The sequence below is a fragment of the Grammomys surdaster genome, unplaced genomic scaffold (genome assembly GCF_004785775.1).
Source record: "Grammomys surdaster isolate TR1022 unplaced genomic scaffold, NIH_TR_1.0 125344, whole genome shotgun sequence".
NCBI classification, from domain to species: Eukaryota; Metazoa; Chordata; class Mammalia; order Rodentia; family Muridae; genus Grammomys; species Grammomys surdaster.
In genome coordinates, this window is record NW_021620217.1 from 7,457 (window position 1) to 30,827 (window position 23,371).

General features: G+C 45.1%; 1 protein-coding gene across 1 annotated transcript in view; it reads left to right on the forward strand.

Annotated features, from left to right (window-relative positions):
* Nucleotides 1-23,371, forward strand: part of LOC114637542 (VPS35 endosomal protein sorting factor-like) — a gene marked incomplete at its 5' end in the record, with an annotated part of 71,174 nt that overhangs the window by 6,934 nt on the left and 40,869 nt on the right. The window contains 7 exons of the mRNA XM_028785747.1: nt 8,418-8,464; nt 9,808-9,919; nt 11,101-11,217; nt 13,182-13,235; nt 15,679-15,759; nt 19,074-19,136; nt 19,880-19,965. Of these exons, the coding sequence (XP_028641580.1) occupies nt 8,418-8,464; nt 9,808-9,919; nt 11,101-11,217; nt 13,182-13,235; nt 15,679-15,759; nt 19,074-19,136; nt 19,880-19,965 (560 nt within the window). The remainder of the gene's footprint in view (nt 1-8,417; nt 8,465-9,807; nt 9,920-11,100; nt 11,218-13,181; nt 13,236-15,678; nt 15,760-19,073; nt 19,137-19,879; nt 19,966-23,371) is intronic.

A 23,371-nucleotide genomic window follows, 5' to 3' on the forward strand; every position in this document is an offset into this window, starting at 1 on the left:
GTGTGTGTGTGTGTGTGTGTGTGTGTGTGTGTGTGTGTGTGTGTGTGTGTGTTAGGGAGGGAGTTCACCACTGGGGAGCAAGGCTGGCTTCCCTTCCCCATGGTGTGACACCTCTGCTCTGTGTGTCTTGTAATATTCCCAGGGTCCTTTCCAACAGCTTCAGTAATATCGTACCAGTTGTCCTTATGGAGAGCTCAGCCCTGTGGCTGGTTCTCTGCTGACTGCCTTTCTAGAATCATTTCCTGAGACTGGGAGGAAAGTAGTCACTCAGAGAGGCTGTATTCCTATGGCTGGAAGTTGGTGGCCAGAGAGAATCCTTTGAAATCCTCCTCCAGGGCAGGAGAGGTTTCTCACCTCTTCATTTACCTTCCTCTGCCGTCTGTGTTTCTTAGTTGAGTAAGGTCTGTGTAGCCGGTGGCAGTGTCCTATTTCATGCAAGGGCAGATAGACCTTTCCTTGTTGCTTATATAATGCTCCTTTCTTCTTTCCCTCCATCTTTTCCTCCCTCTCCCCTCCTTCCTCTTCTGAGTGATGTTCTCTCAGGAATTAAACTGCTAACAGAAATACGGTTTTTCCTTCCTGGAGATCCCCAGTGCATGCTGATGTGACTGTGACAGGTGAAGCTTGCCTGGCCTTCCTTTTTGTGCTTGAAAGTAAAAGGTAGCTTGCTGTAAAACAGAGGGAGCAAAGCAGTTCAGAGGCAGGGGACTGCCTCCCAGCAGCAGCCAATGAATTTGAACAAAAAGAACAGGCATCTGACTGAACCATACCATTCTTGGGGGCTGATCTTGGAGAAGTAAGAAATGAACTTCTAGCCCTGAACACTTATGTTCATGTGGTTGTAATGGTACAAAGTCAGAGGTAGCCATCAGGGCATTGGTTGAATTCTTGTGCATTTAGTGAAAGGCTGTGGGGCCCTTTGGAACCTATGAGTGTCTGTCTATGTATATTGACAGGAGGCTGTTCAGTTATATAGCTGAGTAGAAAGAGCAGCTCTCCTCAATTGCTGTGTGGGTCATAAGCCATGGAGTAACCTAGGGTCAAAGTGAGGGCTTTGATGTTGGGGTGATTGGGTCTGCCCTCAGCCCTGTGACCATGTCATGGGACAGTGGATGCCAGCTGACTTGCCCCTAGACTCTGAGAGCACTATGTCTTTATCTGTGATGATTTCTTTTTTCTAGTTTGTATCTGGACTAAACCAGGACAGAGCTTTTACTGTGCTGAGTATGTGTCCTACATGTGTCCTATGTTCAGTTGGGGGTCTTACTGGAAACCCAGGCTGGCCTGGAGCTCAGTCTGCTGAGTGCTGAGATTATAGCATGTGCCATTGCATCTGGATAGCTTTGGGACCATCTTACCTGAGTTTCCTTTGCCTTGCTTGTATTTTGACTTTTCAGAATCTAAAGTACGGAACAAGTGTGGGGATGACTTCTAATATTTTAGTGGAAGTTCTTTTAATCATTTGGCAATCTGACTTCATGTTAGACTAGTCTAAAGAGAAGGAGGTTTGAAGAGCTGCCAAGTGCTGTGTGTGGTCCTTAGCAACCACACGTGGTTCCCTCCCAGGCAAAAAGAGGTGCCACAAACTCAACTGTGGAAACCGAGCCCCTCAGCCTTCTTCTGAATGATCGAAACTCCTACAAGCAGGATTAATGTGTTGAAAATGAGAACACTTTTTTCTTATTTTAGTAAAAGGGAAAATCAGATAAAAAAAAATGCAAGATGGGTGTCACAAGGCGCCCTGGCTTTTATATGAAACATCAGGAATCTCAGAGGAGGCAGAGGCTGGGAATAGAACTCTCAGGGGGAGGGACGAGTACTGCTGTAGGAAATCACCGTGCAGCAGAAGTGACTGAAGAATTAGGTCACCTAAATAATGATAGATTGTGCTCTCGGGGCACTTAGGCAAGGGACTTGCAGTATCTTGTTAAAAAAAAAAGTTAATCATTTTCAAATAGTAGATGAACTGATGTCAGTTTGGAAGGTACAGTTGAAGGGACCATGTGACACTGGTGCTAAGAGCTCTTGGATAGCTGGGGATGAGGCAAGGGGAGGCCAGAACTGTGTGTCTTTAGCTGAGCTTCCAAATAGGATGTTGTGAAGTCTGGCCACAGCAGTTGGCATGCACAGCTCAGGCAGGTGTGGGGGACTTTAGCTTTGAGCACCTGATGTATACATTGGAAACGGGAACAGAAAGTTCCAGCCAAATGTGCTGTGGCAGGCCTGAAGCCCAACATTTGGGAAGTTGAGTTTACAGGCTAAGTTTGAGGCTAGCCTGGGCTACATAGGAGGACTCTGTGTTGATGATTAGGGGGATGAGATTGATGGTGATAGTGATGACAATGGTGATAGAAATTAAAAATCTAAGAAAGGGTGATTATCCAGAAGGGCTTTTCCTAATATTCTTTGAAGGCAAGATTTTTCTTCCTTGCTACAGCTAAAATGAGATTGTAGTCAGTAAAAGATTGCCACTTCATTTCAGGCACACCATGCACAGAAAAGGGTAGCCATCATGCACAGCTTGCTATGGATAATAGGAAAAAAAAATCCCCAAGAAACTATGTGTTGCTGAGTATTTGGAGGAGGAAGTAGGGGGAAGGCCTGGGCCCGACTTCAGTGGTGATTCTTAAAGAGTTGCACGGTCCCTAGCTGAGTCTCACAGATCAGCTTGTAGATGGTGAAGGAGAACAGAGGAAAATGTAGCTCAAGGCTGGCCCTGGGAGGTGCCTTAGGTTGCTGACTTCCATCCACCTCAGTTTTGGCATCTGCAAAATAGGCATAGTGAACCTTCTAAGGGCTGTGGCTGGGGGCTATGATGTGAGTGACCTCCATTGTTGCAGGCGGTCCTGGAAGGCCTTGTGGAGGTAAATGGAAACCCCAGCTCGACTGAAGAACGGGGGCTAGCAGGGAGGGGGCCATGCTAATAGGTAGGTACATGCATGGTAAGGGTACACCCCACAGTACTTGAGAAGGACGGGATTGGGGGGCTGCAGTGGCAGGGTCAGGTCGGATCCAGCTGCAGAGGTGGCTAAAGCCACATCAGAACAGGGAACCCTGGAGGGTTTTAGAAAGAAGACAATCTCAAGAGAGCAGTGCTCTGAGGAATAGCAGGTGGTGGAAGCATACCAGGTCACTTCGGGGAAGACTACTGGTAGCTGTGAAAGACAGGAGTAGAGATGGATAATTTCGCTAGTCTACACGCAGAGTTGCGAGAGTCCTGCCATCTGTAAATTGTCGATTTCGTGTTTCAAGTCCATTCCCACTCTATCTGGTTTATATTAATATTCTCTCTCTCCTTCTTTCTCTCTCTCTCTTTCTCTCTCTTTCTCCCTCCCTCCCTCTACCCCTCTCCTCCCCCTACCCCTCTCCTCCCCCTCCCCACTCCTCCCTCTTCCTCCCCCCCCTCCTGTCTCTCTCTCTCTTTCTGTGTGATCTTCTTTTTTAAGATTTATTTGTTTTATATATGTGAGTACACTGTGGCTGTCTTCAGACACTAATGGGCATCAGATCCCATTACAGATGGTTGTGAGACACCATGTGGGTGCTGGGAATTGAACTCAGGACCTCTGGAAGAGCAGCCAGTGCTCTTAACCGCTGAGCCATCTCTCCAGCCCCTTGTGTGTGATCCTCTTATGTGAGTCACTTTCCTGAAGCCCTTCCCTCCCTTGGCCTTGCAGTACACGCTCCTCTCATTACCCAGTGGCCTCTCAGGAGCTTCGTGGCCTCAGTCACTTCTGCTGGTGTGTGGAAGGCTGTGTGACTTTGGGGAGTAGGCAGCTGTGTCACAGATGAAGGGAAGTCTTTGAGCCTGTCATACAGTGATGGCTTTGTTGAGGTGCACCCTGCGCCATGTCTGGGGATCGGTCTGCTTCAATTATCGAAATTCTTTGTGTGCTCTTACCATTCTGGCTTTCCGATGGAGGCAGCCATGTCTTGGATATCACACAGCTGAAAGGAGTCCAGCTGTGTGGTACTAACTCTAAAACCAACAGGTGTCTAGAGTTGGCCCTTCTAGGAGTTTCCTGATAGACTGACCCAGCCTGCTTACTGGAAATTACTCCTTAAACACTGTAAAACATAGGGCAGGCAGGGTGACACACACCTCTAATCTCAGTTGTTGGGAAATTGAGGTAGGAGGGTCTCCTCAAGTTTGAGGTCAGCCAGAGCTACATAATGAATCTGAGGTTGAGGCTAGCTTAGGCTACATAAAAAGACCCAATTTTGAAAATGAAAAGTATAGGGCCAGTAAGATGGGCTCAGTGGGTGCAGACACTGTGGTAAGACCACACAAGCCTAGTGACCTAAGTTCCATCCCCAGAACCCACATAAGTGTAAAAGGAGAGAGCCAGATCTCTGAGGCTGTCCTCTAACCCCCACACATGCCCCACAGCATGCATGTGCCTGCATTCACACTCACAGTAGTAAATAATAGCAGTAGTAGTATAGTAACATGAAGCTGGAGAGATGGCTTAGCAGGTAAGAGCACTTGCTATGTAAACATAAGGAGCCAAGTTCGAATCTGTAGTACCCATGTAAAAAGTTGGCTGCCCGTTCTTGTGGCTGCATGCTCCTCTGGTGAGTACAGAGACAGAAGAACTGCTGGGTTTACTGTCCACTAGAATAGCTCCAGACTCAGTGAGAGATCCTGCCTAACAGGGACAAAGCCGAGAGTGAAGGAGCAGGGCAGTCCGTGTCCTCTTCTGGAGTCTGTGTGTGCATGAACCTGTACACACAGGCGCTCATATACCACTCACACGTACCTCCTGTATACCCACAAACATGCAAGATGAGGATCTTAGCACAGACTTCTAGTATCTAAGCTTCTGCACACAGTTGTCTTCCATTTGTTTATTAGGAAGAAATCCCAGTGAAGAGAATTGACAGGAGCAGTGGGAGAAAACCGTTGTAAGCATCCGTCAGTTAGGGTCAGTTTGAAACCGTCTGCCTGTGGTGTGACTGCTCAGCTGTTAGGATGGTGGTCGACTGGTGTTGCCAACATGGAAGCACCAGGGCTGGGCTTGACTCTTGAGTAGACAAGGTAATTTGCAATCAAGTGTATGTAGGGTTGTCTTGTTCCTATAAAAAACAAAACAGGCTTCTATAATGATAACAAGGCAAAGGGAAAGTTCTAGAAAGACCAACACCAAAATGTTATCAGTTATGATTAGAAGGGGAGGGACCATATCTTTCTAGATGCACATCCATAGTCTCAGAACTTTTGTGTATACCCATTTCCTTTATAGTTTTATAAAAATAACAAAATGCAGACGTAACGGAATGTAGGAGCAAGAACAATAATAAGGTTATAAACAAAGGCCAGCAACAGAGTGCATGCCTTATGCATGGCAAGTTCTGTTGCCCGAGAGAGCGGTATGTGTCAGGCTGGGAGTTCTTCAGGGGTGTGGCCTGGCTAGAGGCTTGTTATGACCTCAGCTGTCTTTGAACTGTTGGTCCTCTTGTCCTTGTCAAAGATCAGAAAAAAAGATTAAATAAATTAAATCACCCTCTAGTGGATTCATCTTCTTGTGTAGCGCTTGGCTCCCTGAACACTTAGGGATGCGCCTTTGTTCCGTATGGCGGCCCCAGTTTGGTGCGTTGTATGTGTTGCTTTGTCTCTGTGTGGTATTGTGTATGATGTATGAACTCGTTAGTGTCTCTAGCACTAACATAGGTAGATGTTGTGTGTTTTCCTCAATTAGATTCTACCTTTATTTTTTTTTTTTACTTAAAATTTACTTACTATTTTTTCGTGGGTTGAGGAGGGGTGTTGCAGGTGCCACAGTGAACACATGTAGGTCAGAGGACAACTGTGTGTCCTTTGTACCTGTTCTGGGGATTGAACCCAGGTCTCCAAGCTTGCCTGGTTAGAGCCTTTACTTGATGAGCCATCTTGCCAGCCAGCCATCTCTAGTTTTGGAGACAGGGTTTCTCACTAAACTCAAAGTTCATTGAGTAGGCTGGGCTGGCGGGCCAGTGAGCTTCAGGGATCCTGCCTCCATTCCCTCAGTCTCCAGTTCTGAGGTATAGACTACATTGCCTGGCTTTTACTTCAATTTTGAGGATCCAAACTCAAGTCTTTATTATGCTTTTGAAGCAGGCTGGCTGAGCCATTTCTCCAGCCTCCCAAAAAAGGTATTTTAGAAAAATTGTTTTCCCTATAGATGGGCATCTTCCCTAGCTCATCTTTTCAGAAGTGTTAAGTAGGTCAAGCATGGTGGCCCATCACCCAAGAGGCTGAATCAGGAAGTTGAAGAGGCTAGCCTGGGTCACATAGCAAGTTTTAGTTCAGCCTGGGCTATACATCAAGACTGTCTAAAAACCAAGAAAAAGGCAACACATTTCTGTGCATGTGAGTGTACGGAAGAATGGCACTCAAGAAATTGTGAGATCCAGCCTGCCATCCTGCCTGCCTTCTCCCCTGTGTCCCAGACATTGGTCAGTGTGTTAAGTTACTCCTTCAGTCGGTTTTGAATGAGTGTTTGTACGTTGTGGAGTATCACAGTTGTATAGAACGTCCCTTTCCCAGCTTTTCTGAGACAGCACTTGTTATTAGTCATCAAGGGTAACTTTTTAAGTAGAGGTTCGTCTCAAGTGGGTCTGGAAACCATTGAGACAGCATCTTAGCAGCAGTCGGGATGCCTCTGGCTATGAGGAACAGACAGTCAACAGGCCTGGCTGGCAAATATAGTTCTGTATGTCCTTCAGCAGCAAGGCATTCTGTAGCCCCCCTGCTAGGAGTGAGGTGTCTGCAGCCACTCCAACCCTTACGTCATAATTTGATTTTTTTTTTTCTCTCAGAGTCCTTAGAATATTCCCAGCCTGTCTCGGCAGCCAGAAATGGATCACATGACCAAGTCTACAAGGAAAAGCAGAGTGAGGCTGCCATGACTTAGCGGAATATTTGTCAGATAACTCAGGCCCTCCAGCTGGGGAGCACAGACTGGGAGAACTGAGCGACAGGCCTTCTCTGTCTCAGTTCTGGAGGCCTTGAAGGTCAAGCAAGGTCGAGATACCAGCAGAGCTGGTCTCTGGGGAGGCCTCCCTCTGCTGTTTGCAAATGGCTGCATCCTTGCTGTGTTCTTCCGTTGTGCACACACCTCCCTGCTTCTCTACCTTCCTTCCTAAGGATGGTAATCGTTTTGGATGGGGTCCCACCCTGATGACCTCAGTTAACCTTAGTACTTCCCCAAAGGCCCACTTCCTGATTAATAGCTCATTGGAATTAGAGATGGGGGCACATGATTTAGTTGACAACAGGATCTAGTTTGATGTGGGGCACAGTCCAGAATTTGAAAAAGGGATCCTAAAAATGCATGGGCAGTTATTTTGGCTTCAGGGTCAGATTTAGACACAAACCTCATTTCCATTCGTTATGAGGAAGCCCTTGCCTTGTCTGGTATAGCCTGTGTGTGCAGGGTCTGATGTTTCCCAGGCCTCTGGTCCCATGACTAAGCATGCAGAAGAGAGGAAAGTTATTCTAACACCCAAGGCCCAGTGAGTCTTAGGTCAAATGCTCAGTGTCCTTCTGTCCTAGGCTTGATCTTGTGTGTATACAAAACAGTTCCCAAACCACTGCCCTAAAGGCCACTTCATGCATCGATTTTTCAAAACAAAACAGAAAACCCAGGAGCTCTTTAGAAGACACGTCATTGTCTTAAGATAGCTCCAAAGCCATTAGTGCCCAGGAGTAAATCGTTCCCCTTCAGGGGAAAGGACACTCTTGGAACTTAGGAAAGGACCCATGGCAAAGAATGTTCTCTTTGGTGCCAGCCCATTTGGGGTCATTGCTGGCCCTGGTTGCTGGCAGTGTGACGGTGGCTAAAATCTGTTGCTGTGCCATGCCTCAGTTTCTCTTCTGTGAAATGGGAGAAGAGTGGTACAGCTGGGTGGGAGAGGTGAGAACATGGAGCAAAGGCTTATTCTGTGACTCGTGAGCACTGAGCTGTGGCCTGGCATTTATTGATTGCTTTTTGATTGCGCTACTGAGCAGGCCATGGGCCCTTTGACAAACAGGTAGGCGTGTCATATGAACTTACGAACTTTCCATCCTTGTCTTGCCCAGGAGCCAGAGGTGCATCATTGTGTAGTGACCTTATGGGTAGGATGATGCCACCCATGTCCTCTGTGAGTGTGAGGAGACACATCTCAGGAAAGTTGGTTTCTCACCAAGGGCTACTTTGGTAGCCAGAGAGGCTGGATCTGACCCTGGACATACCTGATGCTCAGGCCTGGTTCTTTATCCATCCCTTTAAATGCCTTAAAAATGAATTGTTTTGCATCCTTATCCTTCCCATTCTGGTCAGGCACAAAGGAGGATGGGAATTTACATTACGTAAATTGACTGCTGTCTAGAGCGTGGCACTTTGCTTTGCTTTATTATATCCGCCATGCTGATACTTTCCTCTTAAACTTCCTAGGCTTTGCTGACGGAGATGATGGAAAGATGTAAGAAATTAGGGAACAAGTAAGTACCTTAAAGACTCATAAGTTGGAGTTAGTGGCGTGTGTGTGTGTGTGTGTGTGTGTGTGTGCGCGCACGTGTGTGTGTGTGTTCAAGTGCATGCACAGAGGTCAGTGTCAGATGTCTTTCTCTGTTTCTTTCCACCTTATTTTTTTGAGATGGGTCTCTCATGAGCTCACTGGAGCTCACTGATTCCATTAGCTTGGCTGGCCAGCAAGCCCCAGACATCTTCCTGTCTCTGCCTGCCAGCAATGGGATTACAGGTGTGCACCACCATACCCAGGTCTTTATAAAAGTGCTGGAAATTTGAACTTAGCTCCTCATGTGCTGTAAGCATTTTGCCAACTGAGCTATCTCCTCAGCTCCATTCTAACTTAGCTTTGTGATCTTGGGCCATTTACCTGACAGCCTTGTACCTCAGTCTTCCCCCTCTGCAAAATGGGGGTGATAATAATAGCCCTTTTTTATAGGGCTGTGGTAAGTGGTAGGGCCAGGATATACTAGGTTCTCCTGCTTCCTGAGTATATGAGGTTCTCTTTTGCTCCTCTCTTGGTGGCAGATACTGTACATCCTTGAGTGGGTTTTGTTCTGCCTCAAGTACCTTAAATTCAAAGCTCTCTTTTCATTAGAAATTCCTTTTATGAGCTGGAGAGATGGCTCAGCGGTTAAGACCACCGACTGCTCTTCCAGAAGTCCTGAGTTCAATTCCCAGCAACCACATGGTGGCTCACGACCATCTGTAATAGGATCTGATGCCCTCTCCTGGTGTGTCTGAAGAGAGTAATGGTGTACTCATATACATAAAATAAATAGATAAATAAATAAATAAATCTTTAAAAAAAAAGAAATTCCTTTTATAAAAGATACACATTTGTAGCAAGGACCTAAGTTCTTATTGAATATTGAGTTTTGTTAGTGCACCAGCCTCTTGAAGGCTCACTTCTACTTAAAGTGGGTCGGACTGTAGCTGATTCTCCTGTCCGTCCATCTACTTAATTCAAACCTTGTCAAATTCCAACCATCAGTGAGTCTATGGAAGCCTTAGAGACTGCCCTTGCTGTATCTGCTGCTTTGATTTTTTTTTTTTTTTTACTTTCTAACCTTCCCATTAAAAGCTGTCAGTCACCCTTCTTGGCAGTACACTTCCTAGCATTAAATGTGGCTTGCAAGCGAGGTGCGGGACACTTACCTGTAATCCCAGAATGTGAGGTGTGGAGATGGGAAGATTGTAGGTTCAGTGCCAGCCGGGGCTACAGAGAAGATAACTTGCTTTCAACGTACAAACAAAAGTAAGTAAGTAGATGCATACCGAGGAGGCTGAGTGACTTGGTGCCTGTGTCTTTCAGTGCTTTGCTCTTGAACTCCGTGATGTCAGCTTTCAGGGCTGAGTTCATTGCCACCAGGTCTATGGACTTCATCAGCATGATTAAAGAGTGTGACGAGTCTGGCTTCCCCAAGGTAGGCTCTGGACTTACTGCGTAATGGAGAAGAGACAGACCTTGTCTGATTGTCCTGGAGGGTAGAGACAGGTGGGGCAATGCGGGCCTAAAGGATGTGATGGCTGATGGCTGAGATTTGAGATCATTAATGCTGTGTAAGTGCTGTGCATAAATGCCGTTTAGGGGCTTGAGTACAGAATCCGTGAATGTACTCACTGTGGAGTATTAGGAAAGACTTTGGTCTCACGTCTTTAAAATACATCTGCTTTTGGGCTATGAAGGTTGCAGTCAGTTAAATACTTGTTCAAGCTTGATTGAGGACCTAAATTTGATGCTTATATAAAAAGCCTGGAGTGATAGCATGTACCTGTCATGCCAGTGCTGGGCAAGTAGAGACAGACAGACAGACAGGTCCCTAGGACCACTGGCCAGTCAGTCAGTCAGTCAGCCTAATTAGTGATGCAGGTGCCAGTAAGAGACCTTGTCACAAAAACCAAGCCTGGAGAGGTGACTCAGCGGTTAAGAGCACTGACTGCTCTCCTAGAGGTCCTAAGTTCAATCCCCAGCAACCACATGGTGGCTCTCAACCATCTGTAATGGGATCTGATGCCTTCTTCTGGTGTGTCTGAAGACAGCTACAGCGTACTCATCATGTATATAAAATAAATAAGTAAATAAAAAAAAAAGATTAAGAAAAAAAAAAAACACCAAGGTAGGCGGCTCCCAGGAACAACACTCAAGTCTGATCTACGGCCTTTTCATACACATGGACACATATATGTGAACACACACACTCTTCTGCTCTACCCACCACCCCTGCCCCACCCCAACCCCCACCCTACCCCCATCCCACCCCAACCCCCACTCTACCCCCAACCCCTGCCCCACCCAATTAGTGAAAACTTCTTCCAGATTAGACCTGCAGAGTAGGCCACTATCCTAAGCCAGCTCACTTTGAGGTGTGTTGGGAACTGAGCTCAGGCTCCGGCAGATGCATGCTCTACCCTGAGATGCTTTGGCAGCTGGAGCCAGCCCTGAGTTTCTCAGAGTTGTTTGGATGGATCCATACAGTCTCAGAAAGAAGTCTTGGGAAGGTTTCTCTGGACACAGATGAAATGTTGGAGCCCTTTCCTTCTCTTTTTAAGCCTTGTCATTTTGACTTAAAATCTCTAGTAACATAACTGTTTGCTATTTTCCTAGCATCTCCTTTTTCGCTCATTGGGGTTAAACTTGGCCTTGGCTGATCCTCCTGAGAACGATCGACTTCAGATTCTCAATGAAGCTTGGAAAGTCATCACGAAATTGAAGAGTCCCCAGGTGAGTGGGCAGAGACTGTAGCTCCACTGTTTTTATAGAAGTTGTGTGATATACATTTAATTTAAAAAAATTTGTGTGGGTGTTTTGCTCCATGTATGTTTGTGCACCGCATGTGTACAGTGACTGTGGCGGCCAGAAGCAGGTGTTGGGTCCCCTGGGACTGAAGTGATGGATGGTTATGAGCCGCCACATGGGTGCTGGCAATGAAACCTAGGCTCTCTGCAACAGTAGCGATTGTTCATAACTGTTGATTGTTCTTAGCCGTCTCTCCAGCTCCATACATTTTGTTTTTAAAGAAACCAGCTTTAGCCATCTATGGTGATTCACGTCTGTAATTGCAGTGTTCAGGAGTCTGAGGCAGGAGAATGAAGCATTTGAGATCAGCCTATGCTACATAAGGGAGACCCTGTCTCAGAAAACCAAAACCAAACATCAACTAAACCTAATGATAATAAATGAAATCTCTACTAATCAAACTTTAAACAAAAGAAACTGTCCTTGAATTATTTATTAACCTGTAGAGGGGTCAACTGACATTAAAGACATTTCTTAATTTTTCTGTCCCAATCGTATTTTGTTTCTGAGGCCCCACAATACACTGAAAGCATACAGTTACCAGTATTGAAACGTTGGGAGTCTTCTAGCTGAGCAAAGGGCAACCAGAGTGTACCAGCCAAGAGTGTATTTATAAGGTAGCCATCTACTAGGATAGCCCTAAAGGACCGAGGACTAGCTGTTGAACACCAGGGCTGCCAGACAGACCAGCTGGCAGCATTTGCTGTTGTGCATGTGATGATGGCCATGGCCGTCTGGGGTGTGTGCATGTAACTGCACTTGTGCCTTGGTATCTGTGTACAAGTCTGAGGGACAGTTTCAGGAGCAGGTCCTGTCTCCTGGCCTTGTTTCTGAGCAGCTCCGGGCGAGCTGCCTGTGGACTTTCCTCCTCCCTTGCTTTTTGTTTGTTGATCGTCTTTGTTCCTGGCTGATGGTACTCTAGGTAGACCAGACTGGCCTGGAACTCATAGAGCCTTGTCTCCTGGGTGCTGGGATTGAAAGCTTTACCATGGCATCAGGCTTTTAAACATGGGTTCTGGGAATCAACTTTAGGTTGTTAGTCTTGGTGGCAAGTGCTCTTACCTGATGAGCCATGTCCCTGGCCCCTTTAGGGCTTTTTAAACTTTTTCATAAGATAGTTTTACAAAACTTCTGTAGATCAAATGCTTTCTTTTTAAGGCAACAAGCAAACCTTGAAGTCTCAGTCAGACCTCCCTGGGGTTTAATGCTGGGATGTGAGGGATTTTATGCTGAGGAGCAAGGGCTCCTCACATCCTGGGCCCTTTGCTCCTTAAGCAAGGCAGAGCTCCCTAGATTTGTATCTTGGCCTAAGGAACAATGCTGGAATCAGAGTCTACAGCGAGCTTTGGGCTACGTGTTTCCTTTTATAACTTGCTTTTCATGGTGACACATGTCAGTCAATTAAATGTCATGCTACTCTGACTAAGCATGAGACAGAAGCAACCTAAGGAAGGCAGTTTATTTTGGCTCCCAGTGGAGAGGATACTACTGTCAGGGCAGGGAGGTGAGGGAGCAGAAGAACTCGGTTCATGCAGTAGGGGCTTGTGCTGTGTGTAGCCTGTTACAGCTTGGTGGAGTCAGGAAGCTGAGAGACCAGGCTGGAAGCTAGGCTGGGCTATAGCCCTCAAAGGACATCCTCCTCCAGCTATGTCTCCTGTCTGTATGTTCCATACCCTCTCAGAACAGCCCCAGCAGTGGGAGCCTGTGAGAGACATATTCTAGCCATAAGAGTCAGCCAGACAGTGTCTGTCTGTCTGTCTGTCTGTCCGTCCGTCCGTCCCTCCCTCTCTCCCTCCCTCCCTCGAGCCCTTGAAGATTTGTCTGTGATTTTTGTGACAGAAGTTAAGAGGTGCTGTGCTCACCCTAAGCTACTTTCCCTTTCCTTGTAGGACTACATTAACTGTGCCGAGGTTTGGGTAGAGTACACCTGCAGGCATTTCACGGTGAGTGTGGGGTTGTTTTCCAAAGGGTTTTGTGCTTTAATGGTTACCAGAGCAACAGCGTCAGCCCACCTAGGAATATTGCAGTGATTCTTGAGCTGGGGCCATGCTTTGTTGTACAGACAGGCCTCAAAGTTCTGGGCTGAAGGGGTAGCTGGCGCTGTAGGCACACACCACTCAGCCCAGCTCTTAAAAGTCCCGGTTTGGGAGCTTTAGCATGTGTTGTCAGCAAGTTTGTCCCACACTGGCAGAACCCTGCCACATCGGGCTGGGCAGTGCTGTGTCAGATGAGGCTAAACAGTGGTCCCTCGGTTACTGAGATGCTAAGATGCTTTGTAAATTTCCATGAGCACATAGTAGATAACATTTTCCTTTCCTTTTCTTTCTTTTTTAAAAAATGATTTATTTATTTATTTTATGTATATGAGTACACCATTGCTCTCTTCAGACACACCAGAAGAGGGCATAAGACCCCATTGCAGATGGCTGTGAGCCACCATGTGGTTGCTGGGAATTGAACTCAGGACCTCTGGGAGAGCAGTCAGTGCTCTTAACCAATGAGCCATCTCTCCAGCCCTTCCTTTTCTTTTTTCTATTTTATTTAATATTGTTGTTGTTTAGCATTCTCAAACATTCAGAGCTCGCATGTGCTTCCCACACACAAGCAAATACCAATGCTTCTTTTCCTGGGTGCAGACAGAACCATAGTTTGGGGAGTTTTGGACTCCTCAAACAATAAGAACTCTAGAAGCAGATAGAAGGGGGCTCTTCTGACTTTCTTGCCAGAGTTAACTTGTTTTAAAAACATTATTAAATATCTTGGTGTGTGTGTATGTATGTGTGTGTGTGCTCCGTATGCACATGTGGAGGTCAGAGGTCAATACTAGGTGTCTTCCTCTTACCACATCATCATCTAGAACTGGTTTTCTTTTTTTAAAGTTTATTTCTTGTGTGTGTGTGTGTGTCTGTGTGTCTGTGTGTATGCGTGTGCCTGTGGAAGCAGAGGTGTCAGAGTCAGGTCCCTTCAGCTGTAATCAGAGTCCTTTGTGAGCTGTCTAGTGTGGTTATTGGACTTCAAACTCCGGTCCTCATGATAGAACGGCAAGCGTTCTTAACTCCTGAGCGTCTCTCCATCCATCCATCCATCCATCCATCCATCCATCCATCCGTCTCATTTATCATTATTATAGGTGTATGGGTGGGCTATGTGTATATCTCTAGCCACTCTGTTCCCAGCTGTCTCCAGTCCTGGAGTTACAGGTGTGCAGAACTGCTCCTAGCTTCTTATGTGGGTGCCAGGGACCCCAACTCAGACCCTTATGCTTGAGCACCAAGCTTTTTACCAGTTAGTGCAGGGCTGTGGTTTGGACGTTTGTGTCCACCCTGACTCCTTGATTCACGTGCTCAAACCTGTTCCCTGGGGTCTCAGAATTAAAAACTGGAGCCACAGGCAGCTGCTTGCACCTCATGCTGCTGGCTGGCATTCTGAGCGCAGGTCATACCAACTTTTGTTAACTTTCCCAAGGATGCCAGTGTAATTTAGAAAGATGTATCGTGTTGTGAGAGTGGAGCCCTTATGGGTGAGACTAGTAGCCTTAAAACAAAATTCCAAAGGAGTCCATTGGCCCCTTCCATCATTAGAGGACCCTGCGAGCAGGAGCTGTTTGTGAGGAGCAGGCTTTCTTCAGACCCTGAGTCTGTTGGTGCCCTGATCTGACACTCTGAGCATCTAGGGCCACAAGTAGGAAAGCTCTGCTGTCTTGAAACTACCTCCATATGGTGTTCTGTTAGAGCAGACAGTGTATGAAGTTGCATGGCTGGATTCCTATAAACCGTGCTTACACACACTGAAAATTCAGATCTCAGAAATTTTGTTGTCATGAAACACTCTCTGGGCTGAATGTAGAACTTATTCTTCAGTTGCTGGCTATGTAACAATAGGCTGGATCTGGGCTATACATGGCCAGCCCCTGGCATAGATGACTGAAGTGAGTGGTTGGGGCAGATGGCTTGTAGGGGGTGAGTCTACACCCTTCCCACATTATCCCATTGCTCGCTTTCCAAGTACTGAGGCAGGAACCTGGGCCAGGTAGGCAGAAAGTAGCCTAAATGACTTTATCTTTGTAGACCACTGTTCAGTACTGACTTAGAGTAACAGCCATCTTGAGGGTGGGGGGTACTAGACTGAGGCTGCAGGCAGGATTTCTTTCCTTTTATTTATTCTTTTGGAATATTTGAAATGATCTCCTGGAAGGTGTGTGACTTTTCGTTTGTTTGGTTGGTTGGGTTTTGGTGCTAGTTTGAACCTAGGGCCTCATACATGCTGGGTGCGTGCTCACTGAGCTATCCACCCAGCCTGGTTTCATGAGCCTGTCAGTGTTTTCTCCCAGGAAGATGGCTGGGCATCTCAACCTAACAATAGAGTTGGTTTTTGTTCCCTGTGTAGAAGCGAGAAGTTAACACTGTTCTGGCTGACGTCATCAAGCACATGACTCCGGATCGAGCATTTGAGGACTCCTACCCCCAGGTAACAGGTTTGCACTTCCCACTGTGGGGATCTTGTTCTGTCCAGTGAAGAACTCTTGTTGTACTGGTCAGATGTACACCTGGGAATCTGTGTTTGATCTTGGCTCTGGTACATCTTAGTCTCAGGCCTCACTTTTGTTCTCTGTAGAATGGGGCTAATGTTAGTCCTATCCGCAGAGTTGTTGTGAGGGTTGGGATGTGGCATAGAAATACTGAAGTTATTTTGGACATATGGCAAAGTCTGAATAAAGCATTGTCAAGATCCCCAGTGTATAAAATGCCTGCATTTCCTGGTAAATGAAATTAAACATTAAAAAAAAATTAATGTTATCTCCAACTTTTGCTAAATAAAGTAAAATAAAAAAATGAAAATAGAATAAAACATAAAAATAAAATTGAATCATCACTACTTAACCAAGCAGCCACTGCCTACCTCAGCCTACTAGTAAATTCTAGGCCAACCTGGGCTTCATGAGATCCTGTCTCAAAACAAGCAGTGTGTGTGTGTGTGTGTGTGTGTGTGTGTATTATGTGTGTGTGTGTGTGTGTGTTATGTGTGTGTGTGTGTGTGTGATCTTAAAGTAGTCCATTCCAAGAGGGGGAGAGGTCACACTATGTTATAATCCTGTCACACTAAAAAGAACTCAGAAAAGATGCCCAGAGTGCTGGACATTAGTTCAGTAGATAAACTTAAGACAGAAATATGTGAAGCACTATCGAAAAATTGGTCAGATAGCATGCACAGAAAATCGGGGTTCTCTGATAAAGCAGCGTCTAAGGCAGGCAGCTGTCCACACAGTCACACTGCCGACCAGAGAAGGCTCGTGAGGGCTATCCTGGAGACACGAGTGAGTAAACCTGCCTTTGGAAAGGAAAGAGCTGAGGAAAAGCAGACATGGATGCAGGGAAGAAACTGACTCCAGTTACCCTACCTGGGGTGCAAGCCCTCCTGTTGAGGTATTCCCGTTTGTTCCTGGGCCTCCTGGTAAATTGTCACTTTACTACTGTGACATTTATTAAAGCCACCAGTCACATTGAATGTTTTGTATGTTCAGTTCAGTACCCATATATTTTATGGTAAATCTTTATGCTCCTACATGCTATTTTGAGATAATAAATTATCAAATAACAAGAAAAAAATAGATGTATGTAAGGTGGCCTGTTCGTGGCAGTGCCCTTTGCTGAAGAGAGCATCATGTCAGAAAAGGGGAACTCCAGTGGCCTGGTGAGAAGTGGCTTACTGCTAGGATGAAGAAACAGAGTAAGCCTGGAGCTAATTTTAGAAACATGTATATTGTGTTTATTTATTTTGTGTGTGGTGTGGGTCCATGTGCAGGTCAGAGGACAGTCTGTGGAAGTTCTCTCCTTCCACCCTGTGAGTCCTGGGAGTCAAACTTGAGTTGTAAGGCTTGATGGCAAGCTGTTTTACCTACTGAGCCTTATGGATGGCTAGCATTTTTTGTTTTTGTTTTTCACTGTGTGCCAGAAAATAAGGAAGTGGTCATGAGGGTGTGAAATAAATGAGAACAGATTGAAGAAGCACTCCTGGGCTTCCCATCTGAACAGCATAAGGAACTGGGGAGAGCTGAGGTGTAGCTCCCCAAGTCAGAGTACTTGATTTGCAAGAACCTGAGTTCAAATCCCTAGCACCCATGTGAAAAGCCCTCTCCCAGTTGTGCGATCCAGGAAACCAAGACTTCAATACAAGGATCTTTGAGAGACACCTATTCAAACCGTAGCACATACGTTGGTCAAATTAGTAACATTTGGTGAATTTGGGTAAAGAATGTACAAGAGCTCTTAGTGTAATGCTTTTGGCTTTCCTGTAAATTTGAAATTATTACAAAACAAAAAAATATGTACACTGTGTTTGTATATCACACCATTCTGGGTGTTTGGGTGAGGGGATACAACAAGGGAAGACATATGTTCCTTTTGTAGAATCCACTAAGAAGTAAATGGGTGCTAGACAAGGTCTTCTGTTTGCTGCGTTTTCATAATGAAAAGTCACTGGGAAAAAAACCTTATCTTTTAAAACCGTAACATACACGTAGCTATGCATAAGTGTTTAAAAAAATGTTTCTGTTCCACAGGGATTAGTTAACTGTGTTAGAATATTCTAATGTGTCATAATGCCCTGTGACATTTCTCATCACGAAGTTTTCCTTTTCTTATTGTTTTCAAATGAGGGAGGTCTCCCATGTCTTGACTGGGCTGGCCTTGAACTCACTATCTCCCTGCCAGTACTCTCCTTAGTCTTCCCCTCAACTCTGCCGGCCTGCTGCTTCCTTAAGAAGTGAACTTGTACACTTGACTTTTGTGCTTGTAGATCTTGAGAGGAGACATGGCAGTAGTTGCTAGTACAAACAACGGGTTTGGAAGTGCTCTGGGTAGCAGCCAAAGGCCAGGGATTACCTTTTATTTAGAAGTAGCATCTCCCTTCTTCTACCAGGCTGAGCCTTTTTGGTCACAACTCTGGATGAAGGCAGTAGATAGGAAGCTCTGGGCATTTCTGAGGTTTGGTACGATCTTTGGGTCAGTGACCTTTGATTTCACTGATAAACTCCATCATCTCCCTCTCACTGAAGTAATAAAGAAATGCAGGACCATGATGGGCTACAACAGGGGATGACAATCTGTGGCCCATACCCACTTGTAGACCATCACTTGTTTGTTTAAGTAAAGTTTTATTAGCACATAGACACTCATGTGTTCCCATGTTGGTTCTAGCTGCTTTCATGTGTCACTGACAGCTTGAAGAGTTGTGAGAGACTGTGGACTTGAGCTGTTTGTGGTCTACTAGACTAGCAACAGAGGTTGGGGTGAGATCCATGGGTGTTGTTTAGTTGGTAGAGTGCTTGCCTAGCATACACAAAGCCCTGGAGTAGGTACCCCAGAACCACATAAGACAGGTATTGCGGCACATACCTATAACCTCAGCGTTGGGTTGGTAGAGGTGAAAGGATTAGAAGTTCCAAGTTATCCTGTGTGTGGCTCAAGCCACCCTGGGCTTCCTTTTATTTTGAAAGATAAGTAGGAAGCATTGTAGAACAGGCTCTTCCCTGAGCACGTGAGCAGTCCTAGTTAATCATCATGGGACACTGCCACCGGGGAGAAGGGGCTGAGGCCAAGGCATGGTCCCCGCTGAAGGATGAGGTAGAGAAGGCAACTGACTGAGGCAGGGCCTAGCCTGGTCTATGTTTCCATCCTTGAGCAATCTGGGCTAGCTGTTGTGGTTGTGGTGGGGCGTGCTGAAGGAGGGCTACCTTTTTGAACACGGAGGTTTTATTAAGCAACTTGTGTTCTGTTTCACAGCTTCAGTCGATAATTAAGAAAGTCATCGCCCACTTCCATGATTTCTCAGTTCTTTTCTCAGTGGTGAGTAGCATCTCTCAGTGACCTTTGAAGACAAGTGTCTTCTGTTGCAGTAATGTTTTCCTGTTACCCAGGCCTTTGTAAAAGCAGGCCCTATCAGCTTAACAAGCAGTTATGCTCCAGTGACTGACGCACCATTAGGAATTACGGTACACACAGACTAAAAGAAAAACGCTGTTTCTGTTTAACTTCTTCCTCATCAGAGGGGTGTGCACTCCACATCTTGTAGGTTGAGCACCCGTTATCCTCAGAGCGAGAAGCATTTCATACTTGGTATTTTGTTGTTAGATTTGGGGACATTCATAGGACCCAAATCTAAACATAGAATTCACTCGTGTTTCATACATACCTCTACACAAAGCCAGAGTTTCATACAGCAGCTTAATGATTCTGGGCAAGAGACTAGTGGTGCAGCTCAGGGATGAGCCTGACATGTTCTGTGCCTACACCGCCAAACCGTGCAGCAACAACGACGCAGAATGTCACGATCGAGAACTTGAGGCATTGTGTTGACACTTTTCTGAAAATTATGGAATTATATCTAAAATTTCAGATTTTGGATTAAAGGTGTTTAATCTGTAATCATTGAAAAAAAACAAAACAACAACAACAACAAAAAGAATTTCAAGCTAGGTCTTTCAGGGGACTCTCTTGACAGCCTCCGCCTCCAAAAAAAAATGACCCACAAATTCTTTCTTTCTAGCTATTTGTGTCAGTTACACATCAAATGCTTTCTTTGTTCCTAGGAAAAGTTTCTACCATTTCTGGACATGTTCCAGAAAGAGAGTGTGAGGGTGGAGGTTTGCAAGTGCATCATGGAAGCCTTTATCAAGTGAGTACAGGGTGGCAAGCCTGGCTGGCCGCCGAGAGTCTGAGCACCATTCGAGCTGCGTTGGTGGTTCATGCACTCTGAAGCCTTGTGCTGAAAGTATACCTCATCCCTAAAACACCACAAGGAGAAAGGCAGATGCCGTGCCAGCTGTGCCAGCCTCAACGGCTCATTCCTATAATCCCATTGCCAGGAGGCTGAGGCAGGCGGATGATAGGTTCAAAGCTAGAAAAACCTTGTTGTTTGTGTGTCTGTGTATGTGAGAGAAATATATATATATATATATACACACACACATATATACTATATATACTTTTGTATGTATTATATTTATATATTTAAATTTAAATAATGTATACATGCAACCTATAATATGTAATATATATACTATGTATGTATTATATATATATAAAGATAATTTAAAATAATTTATTTTAAAAAAAGAAGAAAACAAACCAAGCAATCCATGAGGAGTAAGGCAGTAAGCAGCATTCCTTCGCAGTCTCTGCTTCAGTTTCTGCCCTGACTTTCCTTCATGACAGACTGTAAGCTGTAAGCTGAAATGAATTCCTCCCCCCACCATCTTTTTTTGTTACTTATTGGGGAACTGAAAAACTATGTTGGTAGTTAAGAGTACTTGCTGCTCTTGGACTGGACAAAGTTTTGGTTCGTAGCATCCACCTACAGCTCACAACTACCTATCACCCCAGTTTCAGGGTCTTGATGCTCTCTTCTGAATTCTATAGGCATCAGGTATGTATATGGGGCAGTGGGTATATGCAAGCTGTATACTCATACACTTAAATCTTTACAGTTTTATTTTAAATATATGGGTGTGTGCCTGAGTTATGTGTACTCTGTGTCTACATGAGTCCATGGGTGTCAGAAGAGGGCATCAGATCCTCTAGAACTAGAGTTATAGGTAGCTGTGAGCCACCCTGCTGGGAATTGAACCTGGAAGCAAGTGTTCTTAGCTACTGAGACATCTTTCAAGCCCCTTGATAATTTTTTGAATATCAGACATCATTTAAAAAGTTAGTATTTAATGATTAAGAAAGCAAAAGAAGGCTGGGCAGTGGTGGCGCATGCCTTTAATCCCAGCACTTGAGAGGCAGAGGCAGGTGGATTTCTGAGTTCAAGGCCAGCCTGGTCTATAGAGTGAGTTCCAGGACAGTCAGGGCTATACAGAGAAACCCTGTCTCAAAAAAACAAAACAAACCCCCAAAACACAAAAAACAAAAAACAAAACCCTCAAAATGTCTCTTAATACATGCATGTAATCAAAATGGTATAAAAACATAACAGAAGAGGGGGTATAGGATAGGGTGTTCTAGGGAAGGGAAATGGGGAAAGGGGATGACATCTGTATCATAAATAAATAAAATATTCAATAAAAAAAAAAAAAAAGGTTTGGAGAGATGGCTTAGCCGGTGCTTGCCACCAGGCCTGATGACCTAAGTTCGGTACCTAGAACCCATATAATGGAAGGAGAGAACTAACTTCCCACGCATGCCATGGGACACACACACACAGACACACACACACAGACACATACACACCCAAAAATAAATAAATGTTAAAAAAAAAGACTAAGTAAGTATAAATTGCCCCATGTTGACATGATGCTGACCACCAGTTCCATGCCTTCAACATGATTTTAAGAATCTTTCTTTGCATTAGGATTGATATTTGATTGTTTGTTTTGCATCAGTCAGGGTCTTATATAGCCATGGCTACCCTGGTATATCCTATGTAGCCCTGGATGGCCTTGAACTTGCAGTTGAGCTTGTCTCAGCCTCCCAATTACTGGAGTTGCTGCAGTGTGCCGCCACATGCACTTTGAAGGAGATGCATGGACTGCCATTTACAGATAGAAGCAGACATATGCTTCTGCTGGTGCCAAGAAAGCTTCTGTCTTCAGTGCGGGATACATAGTAGACTACTCCATGTTCATTTTCTAATTTAGTTCCTGTCATTTTCCTAAGTCCATGTTTCTTAAAAACTGCCTCCTGGTAGTGTTGCATGTAATACACAGGCAGTGCACAGCCACATCTGGTTTTTCACAAGTCCCTAGGGACTTGAACTCCAGTCTTCATGCTTATGCAGCAAGCAGTGTTACCCGCCGATCCTTCTTCCCATCACTTTAATTTTAATTTAGTTAGGTTTTTTTTTAAGACTCTAAGGTCTTAAGTGTTCAAGATAGAACATTGCCTATCCAAACAGATACACGAAATGCCTGTCAAACAGTGGAGAATGTCCCCTCAAGTATGTCAAGAGACTATTGCATATACATATTGTTCTAGAACTGGGAAACCTTTAACCTTGCTCTCATGTGCATGGTGGATGGGGCTGCAGTTCCAGATACTCGGGAAGTTGAGGCAGGAGCATTTGAAAACAGCCTGGGCAGTACAACCAGATTCTATCTCAAAAATCCCAAAAATAAGAACAAAACCCCTCAACTTCCTAAGTGATGAGGCTGAAAGAAAGACATGATGAGTTCAGGGAGGATCGTGGGTGAGATAAACAGGACGTGACAGCGTGTGAGACATAGGAAGGAGGAGGAAGGAGAGATGACGGAGACAGTATGTGGACGCAGATGAAACCCTCTTTACTGAGTTTGAATGTAGTAAACAGCATGTAGCTAGTTGGGTTTATGGGTGATTTCAGGTCCGTTTGTAGGGGAAGGCTACACTGTGAAATGAAAATCGCTCTAAATAGGAAGTACGTAAGTATGGGTGAGTTTAGAAAGTTGAGTCTAATGTTACTCCAAAATACTCTAAGAATTTATTATCTTTTTCTCATGTTTAAAAGGTTTTTAAATTACATTTATTTCTCTCTGTGTGTGTGCATGTACAGGTATATGTGTATGCACATGTGTACATATGTGTTTGTGCACACACACATGTGTGCATGTGTGTGTGTGAGTGCATGCATATGCTGCAGTGCAGGTGGGGGGGCGGTCAGAGGGAACTTGAGTTCGTTTTCTCCTTGCACCATATGGGTTGTCAGGCATAGTGGCATCTGCCTTTCCCCACTTAGCCATCCTGGCCCTCTGCTTACCTTTCTAGAAAATTAATTCCTGGCCTGGTATAATAGTTCATGGGGTAAGGCACTCATCGTGCGAGCCTGATAACCCGAGTTCAATCCCCAGAGTTGTCCTCTGACCTCCACAGACGTGTTGCAGCGTGCCTGCACCCACCCACACAAATACATACCATAATGATAAATGCATAAAATGTTTAAATGAATTCTTTTCTAAAGATTAATATTGACTGCTTTATTTTTATTATACTTGGAACGAATACACCTACTTTACTTGAAGGTTCATTTTGAGAGTTTGTCCTCTTATGTCACGTTTTGTCTGGCACTTAATTTTTATGCAGGTTGTGGGCAGCTGCAGAAGGTGTTA